Source organism: Martes martes (genome assembly GCF_963455335.1).
Source record: "Martes martes genome assembly, chromosome: 10".
Lineage (NCBI taxonomy): Eukaryota > Metazoa > Chordata > Mammalia > Carnivora > Mustelidae > Martes > Martes martes.
The window spans coordinates 16,320,216-16,334,237 of NC_137898.1; the positions used below are offsets into that span (position 1 = coordinate 16,320,216).

General features: G+C 37.5%; 1 protein-coding gene across 1 annotated transcript; it reads left to right on the forward strand.

Annotated features, from left to right (window-relative positions):
* Positions 1-2,512: 2,512 nt before the first annotated feature.
* Positions 2,513-3,445, forward strand: LOC308351587 (olfactory receptor 4C11-like; the record flags this gene model as incomplete). The annotated part of the gene is made up of 1 exon (XM_080817387.1): positions 2,513-3,445. One exon carries the CDS (start codon positions 2,513-2,515, stop codon positions 3,443-3,445), a length of 933 nt encoding a protein of 310 aa, XP_080673513.1.
* Positions 3,446-14,022: the final 10,577 nt, after the last annotated feature.

Genomic DNA, 14,022 nt, shown 5'->3' on the forward strand with positions numbered 1-14,022 from the left:
ATAGGTAGACATCGCGTTATAATATTTAATTGTTAAAAAAAAACACACAAACAAGTTTCATTCCTGTTTGCTGAAGAGTTGGACAAAGAGCATATTTGGCAAACTCCTGAGGGTGTAGGGGAACCTGTAGTGAATGGTGGTGTGGTTGGGGTATGATGTGGGAAAGAGCCTTGAGTCCAGAACTGTCTCTACAGTGACTCACCCTCTTATGCAGACATTTACATCTTACTCTGGCCCTGGGAAATTTGCTGTTTCTGCAGCTTATGTCAGAAGACAGTTGTTACCATCCAGTAATATGCCAATGTGATTACCCATCTACTAAAAGAAAGTCTTTAAAAAGCCTTATTTTGTTGCAACATCACTATGACAGATTTTCAACTACCAATGGGAATATTTTAAAAGATAAATCATCCTCCTAATTTTAATTCCAAGAAAATAATTCCCTACCCTGAGGCCACACATATGCTATCTCGATACTCTTGTAAATACAATTAATTGATATGAGTCTGTGTGTGTGTATGTGTTGTGTGATATTATTATGCTGTTAATGAAAATATTACCATCTTCAACAGACAGTTCCGAACTCTGCCACTTTACAACGTATTTTAGAAACCATTGCATATATATCCACTTACCTTTGTTTGATGATTGAATAAAATTCCATCTCTGAATCATTTTGCTTCCTTCTGGTGGGTATTGAAGTTGTTTCTTACCTTTGGTCAACAAGGAAAGGATTGCTTTGATGATCTTCCTGCCTATCAGTGAGATTATTTGCAGCAAATGCATACACCAGACCTGTGTCTAAGTGACATTGAAATATCATCAATACTATAAATCACCCCCGGAGAGATTGTAACCCTTTAAACTCCTCCCAAGAATGTGTGGAATCAATTGTGTCCAACATCATTTTCAGAACTGTTTGTTAAGAGACATTTATCAAAACTGTCATTTTGTTAATCTGATAAGTGAGAAGATATATAATTAGAATTTGAATTGAATGTATTTTCCTATGAAATAAATTGATAATCTTTTCACATTATTTTTAATAAGAAGAGTTCCTTTGAGATCAGTTCTTTTGTCCATTTTCATTTTCACTGTTTTTTTTATTATTATTTTTTGATTTATTTAGAGAGAGAGAGAAAAAAAAAAAGCAGAGGAAGGGACAGAGGGAGAGGGAGAGATAGAATCTTAAACAGGCTCCATGTGCAGCACATAGCCTAGCATGGGGCTGGATTCCAGAATCCTTAGATCATGACCTGAGTGGAAATCCAGACTCGAATGTTTAACTGGCTGAGCTACCCAGGCACCATATGGATTGTGTTTTCAAAAACTGATCTCTGAGATCCATTTATATTTGAGAAAATTATGCTTTTGTCTGTAATACATGTTGTAAATATACTTAAACGCCTTGGCACTTATACATTTAATTGTGCTTTTCTTCGGGAAATATATGTGATGAAGACAGAAACGGATTTTTTCAGTTTGCTATATATGAAGGAATATTATTTCCCTTCTGTTTCTATGTTTTACTGAAGTCAGTATAATCGTAATCAGAATTATATGAAAAAGTTTTAGCTATGACCTGGAGTTTCTTTAGCTCATTGCCTAAATCCCTGGTGCTTAAAATAACATGAAATTTGAAACAATATTTTGATTTATGCCAAGCGTTCCCTATTTATCCTTTATTTTAGTCTCAGTCTCTCCTTGTATCTTAAGAAAATATGCAGGGAGACCCATCAAAATACTAGACAAGGTGAAGAATTTCACTCTGGAAAACACAGGATAATTTAAAAAGTACAAAACTTTATGATAGAAACTGAATTTACAACTGTAAACAACTACACATTGTTGAGAGTTTAAGTAAAAGGAAATAAATTCAGTCTAGGTAATGGACTTAAACTTAATAATGGATTGGACAAATTGACCAAATATTCACAGCTAAAATATTGTTTCTCTCTTGTTTTCTCTCTCTCTCATAGATTTCACTAAAAACAAACAAACAAAAAACTGTTAAAAGTTTCTACATTGCTTGATTGCTCAGAATATTATTAGAAGATACTTTATAAATGAACTATCAAGGTCAAAAAGTATGAAAGCATATTATATATATCATGCACAAGTTTTCTCCATTTTTCAACATTCTACCCCAATGGGTCCTTGATGTAAAATAAGGAAAGACACTCAGCTCAGAAAAATATACTCTCATACCAAATTCACTAAATTAATGTTTACTATGCCTAAAGAGTAAGGTACTCTTTTATTGTTGATATATTTCATTGTTTCCATAAGCAATCAGGTAAAGAGTTTGTGAACAAATATTATGATTTCCACTTTATTCAGATGAAAATAACATGGAAGTTAAGGGATAACCCACTGGTAAGTGGCACTTCCATGATCAAGCATATGGATTTGAGCTCCAAATGGAATACTAATTTCATGTGTTTTTGTTTTTGTTTTTGTTTTTGCAGATTAATTATTTCTAACCTGCACTTTCTCCAATTGACCTGACATAATGCAAAAAAATAACAATATAACTGAGTTCATACTGCTGGGATTGACCCAGGATCCTATGAAAAGGAAGATAGTATTTGTAATCTTCTTCATTTTTTATGTGGGAACCATGGTAGGGAATTTGCTTATTATTGTGACCATCAAGTCCAGCCGGACACTTGGGAGCCCCATGTACTTTTTCCTATTTTATTTGTCTCTTGTTGATGCCTGCTTTTCAACTTCCATAGCCCCCAGACTAATTGTGGATTCACTCTCTGCACAAAGAACCATAACTTACAATGAGTGCATGACTCAAGTCTTTGCACTACATTTCTTTGGCACAATGGAGGTCTTTGTTCTCATCCTCATGGCTATTGATCGCTATGTGGCCATTTGTAAGCCCTTACATTACCCGACCATCATGAGTCAGCAGTTCTGCACCATCCTGATTGTTCTTGCATGGTTAGGGGCTTTTATTCATTCCATCGCTGAGATTATGCTGGCCTTGAAATTGCCTTTCTGTGGACCCAATTTGATTGATCATTACTGCTGTGATTTGCAACCCTTGCTGAAACTTGCTTGCATGGACACCTATCTGATCAATCTAGAATGGGTGTCTAACAGTGGGACTGTTTGCACAGGCAGTTTTATTATCCTGATGATCTCATACATTATCATCTTGCATTCACTGAGAAACCACAGTGCAGAAGGGAGGAAAAAAGCTCTCTCCACTTGCATTTCTCACATCATTGTAGTAATCTTATTCTTTGGTCCATGTATATTCATATATACACGCCCCCCAACCACTTTCCCCATGGACAAGATGGTGACTGTATTTTATACTATTGGGACCCCTTTTCTCAACCCATTCATCTACACCCTGAGGAATGCGGAAGTGAAAAACGCCATGAGAAAGCTATGGCATATCACAACTATCTCAGAAAGCAAGAGATGAATTGAGGGTTTTTTTTTTTTGATTCCATAATCTGTACAGATATTAAATACAATAGTGTGTATCCTCATTTGACCAATGCACTCTCTTACAATGCACCTGATTTCCTTACTTTTTTCTGTACTTCTGCCCTCAAACTAGGAGCTTCCCTCATATCACCAGCCTGGTTCTTACTTTTCATGAGAGCTCAATTCTAACATTGCTGATTATGAAATACTCCTCACATTTCAGTCTGCACTCTGGTTTGATAAGGAGAAAGATATTTATACAATCACAACTGTTCACACAGTGAGCATCCATAAATGAAGAATGGCCTGTAGTCTATGATTTGTAATTCTCTCCAGAGTAAATTTCAAGTAAGGTACCCTGCTTTCACTTGAACTCATTTAAAGCAAAGGAACTAACGTTGTGTTTTTAGAGATTATATTCATTATATATTTAGTTTATCTTAATAAGTTCCACATGAGTGAACCAAAGGCCAAAAGATTAAAAAAACTGTATGTCATCTATTTATTTTTTTAAAGATTTTATTTATTTATTTATTTATTTATTTGACAGAGAGATCACAAGTAGGCAGAGAGGCACACAGAGAGAAAGAGGAGGAAGCGAGCTCCCTGCCAAGCAGAGAACCCGATGTGGGACTCGATCCCAGGACCCTGAGATCATGACCTGAGCCGAAGGCAGAGGCTTAACCCACTGAGCCACCCAGGCACCCCTGTCATCTATTTCATAAACAATTTTTCTTACTGTTTCCTTTGACTATCAGGATAATTGAAGAATTATGGATGGGGTTTTTTAAATGTAGTATTACAAAAGCCTGGAAATGTTCAGCTAATTTATATGATTGGAATATAGGAACTACAACAAGAGAATCTTGCAACTCTAAGGTAGAAAGAAGAAAGAATATTGTAAAGGCTAAATATGAATTTAAAATACACCACAGATGAACCATTTTCTGAGATTGTAGTACAGAAAGGTAGAACCCAATTTGAAGGGAGGAAAAATCATATTATTTCATTTACTGCTATGTTTTCTCAGTGGAATAAAAGGAAGTACCATAGGCATTCAGAAATACACACTTGAAGGTCTCTACTTAATGGAATTAGAGTGAACCTGCATTTGCAGCAGGAAGCCACTTTGTTTCTCTGTGCTTTCCTAGTAAAGGGGTAGTGTGAATTGACAAGTTAGAATTGCCAAGAGAATGTTGGTGCTCATTGTGCACAGAACAGATTAGCACACCTGAATTGAATATGTGCATTCCAGGGGTTATAAAATGAATTTTTAAAATTCATTGATTTGAGAGAGTACAAAAATGTTAATTCAAAGGTATGCATGCCCCCTGATGTTTATATCAGCATTATCTACAATAGCAGAACTATGGACACAGCTCAAGTTTCCATTCTCATTGAATGATGAATGGATAAAGATGTGATATATAAACTAATGTCCCATTATATATATGTGATGGGATATTATTCAGCCACCAAAAAGAATGAGGTCTTGCCCTTTGCAATGACAAGGTCTGAGCTGGAGAATATGAGGCTAAGCAAAACAAGTCAGTCAGTGAAAGACAAATACCATATGATTTCACTCATTTGGAATTTAAGAAAAAAATGAGTACAAGGAAAAACGGGGGGGGGGGCAAATCAAGAAATATGTTCTTAATGACAGAAAACAGATGGTTACTAGAGGGAGGGGGCTAGAACGATGGGTTAAATAGGTGATGGGGATTAAGGAGTACACATGTTGTGGTGAGCACTTGGTATGGTCTGTAACTCTTGAATCTCTAAACTGTACACCTGGAACTCATATTACACTGTATGTTAACTAACTGTAATCTAAATAAAAACTTGAAAATAAATAACCAATAAAATTCAATACTTGTAGTGTATCCGAGTGGTCCACATCCTTAGTAACTGTGAAAAGATACAATTTCACTTTTAATGCTCTTCCCCATTAATTACCTTGGAAACTATTAATGCCAATAGTTTCCTCCTGTCAAAGATCATTTTTTGAAAAAAAAATACATTAAAATATCATGTTTTCAATGTTCTCACTACTTTTTGCTTTTTGGGTTATTATGAAGATAGTGACTGCTCTAGTGTCCCAAAGGTGGCATGTTGACATAAAATGTTGTATATATATCTAGTTGTACAAATAGATTTTTTAACATACATATCATGTGAAAAGATCACCACAATCTAATTATTAACTAATCTATCTTCTCCATATAGTTACCATTGTATGTGTGTGTGTGTATGTGTGTGGGAAAGATATAATTTAGATCTATCCTCTTTGTAATTCCAAGTATACATTATGGTATGGTTAACTATAGTGACCATGCTATGTATTAGATCTCTATAACTTATTCATTCTACCTAACTGAAACCTTGTACACTTGGGGCAATATCTCTCCATTTCTCCCAATTCCTGGCCTCTGGTAATTGACATTCTACTCTCTGCTTCTGTGAATTGTACTATATCATTTACACATACAAATGAGATCATGCAATATTTCTATTTCTGTGACTCTCTTGTTTCACTTAACATCAAATCCTCCAGCTCCATCCAGCTCCAATTTGTTATTGCAAATGACAGAGTTTTCCCCTTTTAATGTCTGAATAATAAAGATCTCACATTTTCTTTCTCTGTTGATTCACCAGTCAGGGATGAGATTTTGTTCATAGGTTGGCTACTGTGAATAATGATGTCATGAATCTAAGAATGTAGATAATCCTTCACAATCATGATTTCAGATCCTTTGGATATATATCTTACAGCAGGATTGATGGATGGTAGATCTACTGTCAATTTTTTGAGGAACATCTATACTCTTCTCCATAATGACTATATCAATTTATATACCCAACACTAGTACACATGGGATTCCCTTACTCCACAACCTCACCAGTATTTTTATCTGTCTTTTTGATAGTAGTCATTCCAACAGATGCAAAGTGGCATTTCATTATGATTATGATTTGCATTTTCCTGATGATGAGCATTGTTGAGCACCCTTTGTTGTACCTGCTGGACCTTTGTTTGTCTTTGGAAAAATTACTATTTTGTCCCTCTCCTATGTTTTCACAGAAGAGGTGAAGGCAATCTCCATAGCTTCTGCTCAATTTTCCTGTGAACCTGAAACTGCTCTAAAAATAGAGTTGATTATTAAGAAAATATGGTAAGAAGAAGAGAAAATAGAATATTCAAAAAAGTCATCTACTCAATTGCCTCAGAAGAATATATAAAATAATTAAAATAAAGAGAAACAAAATAGTAAGCTACAGTAAGATGAACTATTCCCCAACATTTAACAATTACATTAGATTCAAATACACTGCACTTGCAAGGCAGAGTCTGACAGGACAGACAGAATAATCTTCAGCAAAGATAAGTGGTGGACCCATGATATCCATGTCAATATGTTAAATTCTAGAAAAAATATACCATGCACTATGAGTAAATGCTGTGATTAGATTTACATGAAGTTAAAGAACACACAACACTATAACGCAGTGATACAAATCAGGACAATTGTTGCATCAGAGGGAATTAACTGAAAAAGGAGAATGACAGAAATTTTGGGGTAAATAAAATGTTGAATCTGCTAATGGAGTGTGACTATATACATTTATTCAAACACCTGTGTGGCTCAGTCATTTAAGCCGCTGCCTTCGGCTCAGATCATGATCCCAGGGTCCTGGGATAGAGTTCCACATTGGGCTCTCTGCTCAGTGGGGAGCTTGCTTCTCCCTCTGTCTGCCACTCTTCCTGCTTCTTTTTGTGAAAAATAAATAAATAAATTCTTAAAATTACATTTATTAAAACTAATCAAACCATAGGCTTAGAAATTCTGTATTTCATTGTATCCAAAACTTATCTCAGAAAAATAATTGTAGAGTCAAGATGTTGGAGAAGTAGCAGGCTGAGATGACATCGGGTAGCAGGAGATCAGCTAGATAGCTTATCTAACCATTGTGAACATGTACAAATCCAACGGGAAATCAAAGAGAAGAAGAACAACATTTCTAGAAACGGAAAATTGATCACTTTCTGAAAGGTAGGACCTGCGGAGAAGTGAATCCAAAAGGACGGGAAAACAGAGTGCGGGGGGGGAGGGGCCGGCTTCCGGCAAGCGGCGGAGCAACGGAGCACAAAATCGGGACTTTTAAAAGTCTGCTCCACAGAGGGACATCGCTCCAGAGGCTAAACTGGGGGGAAGCCCAGGTGGGTTCAGCGTAACCTCAGATCCCACGGAGTCACAGAAGGATAGGGGGTGTCTGGGTGCCACAGAGGTTGCAGGTATCAGAGCGGGGAAGCCAGCTACAATGACAAAGCCGAGGAGTGAGCTCTCAGCCGGGGTTACCTTGTGCCATTCGCAGGCTGGGTGGGCTTGGAGCGCGGCCGGAGGCCACAGAGACGGAAGCGACCAGGCGCTTTTCTCCAAGTGCCAGCAATTGACTGCTTTCCTCCAGGCACGACTGAAGGCCAAGGAGGCAGGGGCGGTTGGGTGCTTTTCTCTGAGGGCACACTGAGGAGTGGGACCCTGAGCTCTTGGGTCCTCCCGACCAGAGATTGGGAGGCCGCCATCTTCATTCTTGTCCTCTGGAACTCTACGGAAAGCACTCAGGGAACAAAAGCTCCCAAAAGCAAACCCGAGAAGATCACTTAGCCCAGATCCTGGCAAGGGTGGTGCAATACCGCCTGCGGCAAAGACACTTAAGAGTCACTACAACAGGCCCCTCCCCCAGAATATCAACAAGAAACCCAGCCAAGACCAACTTCACTCACCAAGAACAGCGGAATTCCACAGCAGGAGAAAGCAAATCTTATCTGGACAAAATGACAAGGCAGAAAAACTCACCACAAAAAAAAAGAACAAGAGGCAGTACAGAAGGCTGGGGACCTAATCAATACGGACATTGGTAATATGACAGATCTAGAGTTCAGAATGACGATTCTGAAGGTTCTAGCCGGGCTTGAAAAAGGCATAGAAGATATTAGAGAAACCCTCTCCAGAGAGATAAAAGCCCTTTCTGGAGAAATAAAAGAACTAAAATCTAACCAAGTTGAAATCAAAAAAGCTATTAATGAGGTGCAATCAAAAATGGAAGCTCTTCCTGCTAGGATAAATGAGGCAGAAGAAAGAATTAGTGACATAGAAGACCAAATGACAGAGAATAAAGAAGCTGAGCAAAAGAGAGACAAACACACACTGGACCACGAGGAGAGAATTCGAGAGATAAGCGACACCATAAGACAACACAACATTAGAATAATTGGGATTCCAGAATAAGAAGAAGAAAGAGAGAGGGGAGCAGAAGGTATATTGGAGAGAATTTCCCTAATATGGCAAAGGGAACAAACATCAAAATCCAGGAGATGCTAAGAAAGCCCCTCAAAATCAATAAAAATACGTCCACATCTCATCACCTGATAGTAAAATTTACAAGTCTTAGCGACAAAGAGAAAATCCTGAAAGCAGCCCGGGAAAAGAAGTCTGTAACATACAAGGGTAAAAACATTAGCTTGGCAGTGGACCTATCCACAGAGACCTGGCAGGCCAGAAAGAACTGGCATGAGATAGTCAGAGCACTAAACGAGAAAAACATGCAGCCAAGAATACAATATCCGGCTAGGCTATCATGGAAAATAGAAGGAGAGATAAAGAGCTTCCAGGAAAAACAAAAGCTGAAAGAATTTGCAAACACCAAACCAGCTCTACAGGAAATATTGAAAGGGGTCCTCTAAGCAAAGAGAGACCCTAAAAGTAGTAGATCAGAAAGAAACAGAGACAATATACAGGAACAGTCACCTTACAGGCAATACAATGGCAATAAATTCATATTTCTCAATAGTTACCCTTAATCTTAATGGGCTCAATGTCCCAATCAAAAGACACAGGGTATCAGAATGGATAAAAAAAAAAAAAAAAAACATCAATGTGCTGCCTACAAGAAACTCATTTTAGACCCGAAGACACCTCCAGATTTAAAGTGAGGGGGTGGAAAACAATGTACCATGCTAATGGACATCAGAAGATAGCTGGGGTGGCAATCCTTATATCAGATCAATTACATTTTAAACCAAAGACTATAATAAGGGATGACGAAGGACACTATATCATACTCAAAGGGTCTGTCCAACAAGAAGACCTACCAATCTTAAATATCTATGCCCCAACATGGGAGCAGCCAACTATATAAACCAATTAATAACAAAATCAAAGAAATACATTGACACTATTACAACAATAGCAGGGGACTTTAACACTCCCCTCACTGAAATGAACAGATCATCTAAGCAAAAGATCAACAAGGAAATAAAGGCCTTAAAGGACACACTGGACCAGATGGACATCACAGATCTATTCAGAACATTCCATCCAAAAGCAACAGAATATACATTCTTCTCCAGTGTACATGGAACATTCTCCAGAATAGACCACATCACATCCTGGGTCATAAATCAGGTCTCAACCAGTATCAAAAGATTGGGATCATTCCCTGCATATTTACAGGCCACAATGCTCTGAAGCTCGAACTCAATCACAAGAGGAAATTTGGAAAGAATGCAAATACATGGAGACTAAACAGCATCCTTCTAAAAAATGAATGGGCCAACCAGGAAATTAAAGAAGAATTGAAAAAATTCATGGAAACAAATGATAATGAAAACACAACAGTTCAAAATCTGTGGGACACAACAAAAGCAGTCCTGAGAGGAAAATATATAGCGGTACAAGCCTTTCTCAAGAAACAAGAAAGGTCTCAAATATACAACCTAACCGTACACCTAAAGGAGCTAGAGAAAGAACAACAAAGAAAGCCGAAACCCAGCAGGAGAAGAGAAATCATAAAGACCAGAGCAGAAATCAATGAAATAGAAACTAAAAAACAATAGAACAAATCAACAACACTAGGAGCTGGTTCTTTGAGAGAATTAATAAGATTGACAAACCCCTGGCCAGACTTATCAAAAGGAAAAGAGAAATGACCCAGATAAATAAAATCATGAATGAAAGAGGAGAGATCACAACCAACACCAAAGAAATACAAACAATTATAAGAACACACTACGAGCAACTCTACGCCAACAAATTTGACAATCTGGAAGAAATGGATACATTTCTAGAGACATATAAACTACCACAACTGAACCAGGAAGAAATAGAAAACCTGAAGAGACCCATAACCGGTAATGAGATTGAAACAGTCATCAAAAATCTCCAAACAAACAAAAGTCCAGGACCAGACGGCTTCCCAGGGGAATTCTACCAAACATTTAAAGAATAATTAATTCCTATTCTCCTGAAACTGTTCCAAAAAATGGAAATGGAAGGAAAACTTCCAAACTCATTCTATGAGGCCAGCATCACCTTGATCCCAAATCCAGACAAGGATCCCATCAAAAAAGAGAATTACAGACCAATATCCTTGATGAACACAAATGCGAAAATTCTCACCAAAATACTGGCCAATAAGATCCAACAGTACATTAAAAGGATTATTCAACATCACCAACTGGGATTGATTCCAAGGCTGCAAGGTTGGTTCAACATCCGCAAATCCATCAATGTGATACGATACATTAATAAAAGAAAGAGTAAGAACCATATGATACTCTCAATAGATGCTGAAAAAGCATTTGACAAAGTGCAGCATCCTTTCCTGATTAAAACTCTTCAAAGTGTACGGATAGAGGGCACATACCTCAATATTATTAAAGCCATCTATGAAAAACCCACCACAAACATCATTCTCAATGGAGAAAAACTGAATGCTTTTCTGCTAAGGTCAGGAACATGGCACGGATGTCCGTTATCACCACTGCTGTTCAACATAGTACTAGAAGTCCTAGCCTCAGCAATCAGACAACAAAAAGAAATGAAAGGCATCCAAATTGGCAAAGAAGAAGTCAAACTATCACTCTTCACAGATGATATGATACTATATGTGAAAAACCCAAAAGGCTCCACTCCAAAACTGCTAGAACTTATACAGGAATTCAGTAAAGTGTCGGGATATAAAGTCAATGCACAGAAATCAGTCGCATTTCTTTACACTAACAAGACAGAAGAAAGAGAAATTGAGGAGTCAGTCCCATTTACAATTGCACCCCAAACCATAAGATACCTAGGAATAAATCTAACCAAAGAGACAAAGAATGTATACTTAGAAAACTATAAAAATATAAAACGATAAAAACTATAAAACTCATGAAAGAAATTGAGGAAGACACAAAGAAATGGAATAATATTCCATGCTCATGGATTGGAAGAACAAATATTGTGAAAATGTCTATTCTACCTAAAGCAATCTACGCATTTAATGCAATCCCTATCAAAATCCCATCCATTTTTTAAAGAAATAAAACAAATAATCCTAAAATTTATATGGAACGAGAAAAGACCTCAAATAGCCAAAGGAATATTGAAAAAGAAAGCCAAAGTCGGTGGCATCACAATTCCAGACCTCAAGCTCTATTACAAAGCTGTCATCATGAAGACAACATCGTACTGGCACAAAAACAGACATATAGATCAATGGAACAGAATAGAGAACCCAGAAATAGACCCTCAACTCTATGGTCAACTAATCTTCGACAAAGCAGGATGGAATGTCCAATGGAAAAAAGACAGCCTCTTCAACAAATGGTGCTGTTAAAATTGGACAGCCACATGCAGAAAAATGAAATTGGACTATTTTCTTACACCACACACGAAAATAGACTCAATGTGGATGAAGGACCTCAATGTGAGAAAGGAATCCATCAAAATCCTTGAGGAGAATGCAGGCAGCAACCTCTTTGACATCAACCGCAGCAAGTCTTCCTAGGAACATCGCCAAAGGCAACAGAAGCAAGGGCAAAAATGAACTATTGGGATTTCATCAAGATCAAAAGCTTTTGCACAGCCAAGGAAACAGTTAACAAAACCAAAAGACAGCTGACAGAATGGGAGAAGATATTTGCAAACAACATAGCAGATAAAGGGCTAGTATCCAAACTGTATAAAGAGCTTATCAAACTCAATACCCAAAGAACAAATAATCCAATCAAGAAATGGCAGAGGACATGAACAGACATTTCTGCAAAGAAGACATCCAGATGGCCAACAGACACATGAAAAAATGCTCCACATCATTCGGCATCAGGGAAATACAAATCAAAACCACAATGAGATACCACTTCACACCAGTCAGAATGGCTAAAATGAACAAGTCAAGAAATGACAGATGCTGGCGAGGATGCGGAGAGAGGGGAACCCTCCTACACTGTTGGCGGGAATGCAAGCTGGTGCAACCACTCTGGAAAACAGTGTGGAGGTTCCTCAAAAAACTAAAATTAGAGCTACCCTACGACCCAGCGATTGCACTACTGGGTATATATCCTAAAGATACAAACGTGGTGCTCCGAAGGGGCACGTGCACCCGAATGTTTACAGCAGCAATGTCCACAATAGCCAAACGATGGAAAGAACCTAGATGTCCATCAACAGATGAATGGATAAAGAAGAGTGGTATATATACACAATGGAATACTATGCAGCCATCAAAAGAAATGAAATCTTGCCATTTGTGACGACGTGGCTGGAACTAGAGGGTATTATGCTTAGCGAAACAAGTCAATTGGAGAAAGATAACTATCATATGATCTCTTTGATATGAGGAAGTGGCGATGCAATGTGGGGGGGTTGGGGGGAGGTAGGAAAAGAAAAAATGAAAAGATGGGATTGGGAGGGAGACAAACCATGAAAGACTCAATCTCAAAAAACAGACTGAGGGTTGCTGCGGGGAGGGGTGACAGGAGAGGGTGGTGGGGATATGGACATTGGGGAGGGTATGTGTTATGATGAGTGCTGTGAAATGTGTAAACCTGGTGATTCACAGACCTGTACCCCTGGGGATAAAAATACATTATATGTTTATTAAAATAAATAAATTAATTTAAAAAAATTGTATTACCATTCTCACTTTATAGATGTGGAAGCAAGGGTATATCATGCCAAGAAATGTGCCCAGGATTTAAAAAAAAAAAAAAAGTTGTAGTTTCAAAAGAAAGATTCCAATCTTGTTTTTCTGATTTTTCAAACCAATGAAGTACACTTAACCACTGTGGTAGTCATTTTCAACATTGTGCAGAAATCTGGGAACTGAAGAGTAAAGGGGATTGAAAAGGGAAGAAACAGAGCCACATAAGATGCCAAGGTAAAAGTACTCTTCAATGAAAGCAACACCCATGTTGTTTTAATATTTAGGGATCCAATTTGTGTGTGTGTGTGTCTGTGTGTGTGTGTGTGATCATGAAATTGATTCATATATACTTGTCTGAAATAGCATTAAAGACATTATAAGTATTATAATCTTGTCAAAAGATTACTAGTTCAACATTGTGTATTATAACATGACAATGTAGGGAAAGGATTAAAAATTTCCAGGAAAAATGTCACAAGTATAATTTGATCTAATCTTGGCTCTACCCTTTATTAACTGCTTCATCTTGGGCAGGATCCTTAAATTCTTCTCTATGTATATATCTCCTACAGTGTGAAAGAATTATAAATTCATAGTGATAATTAT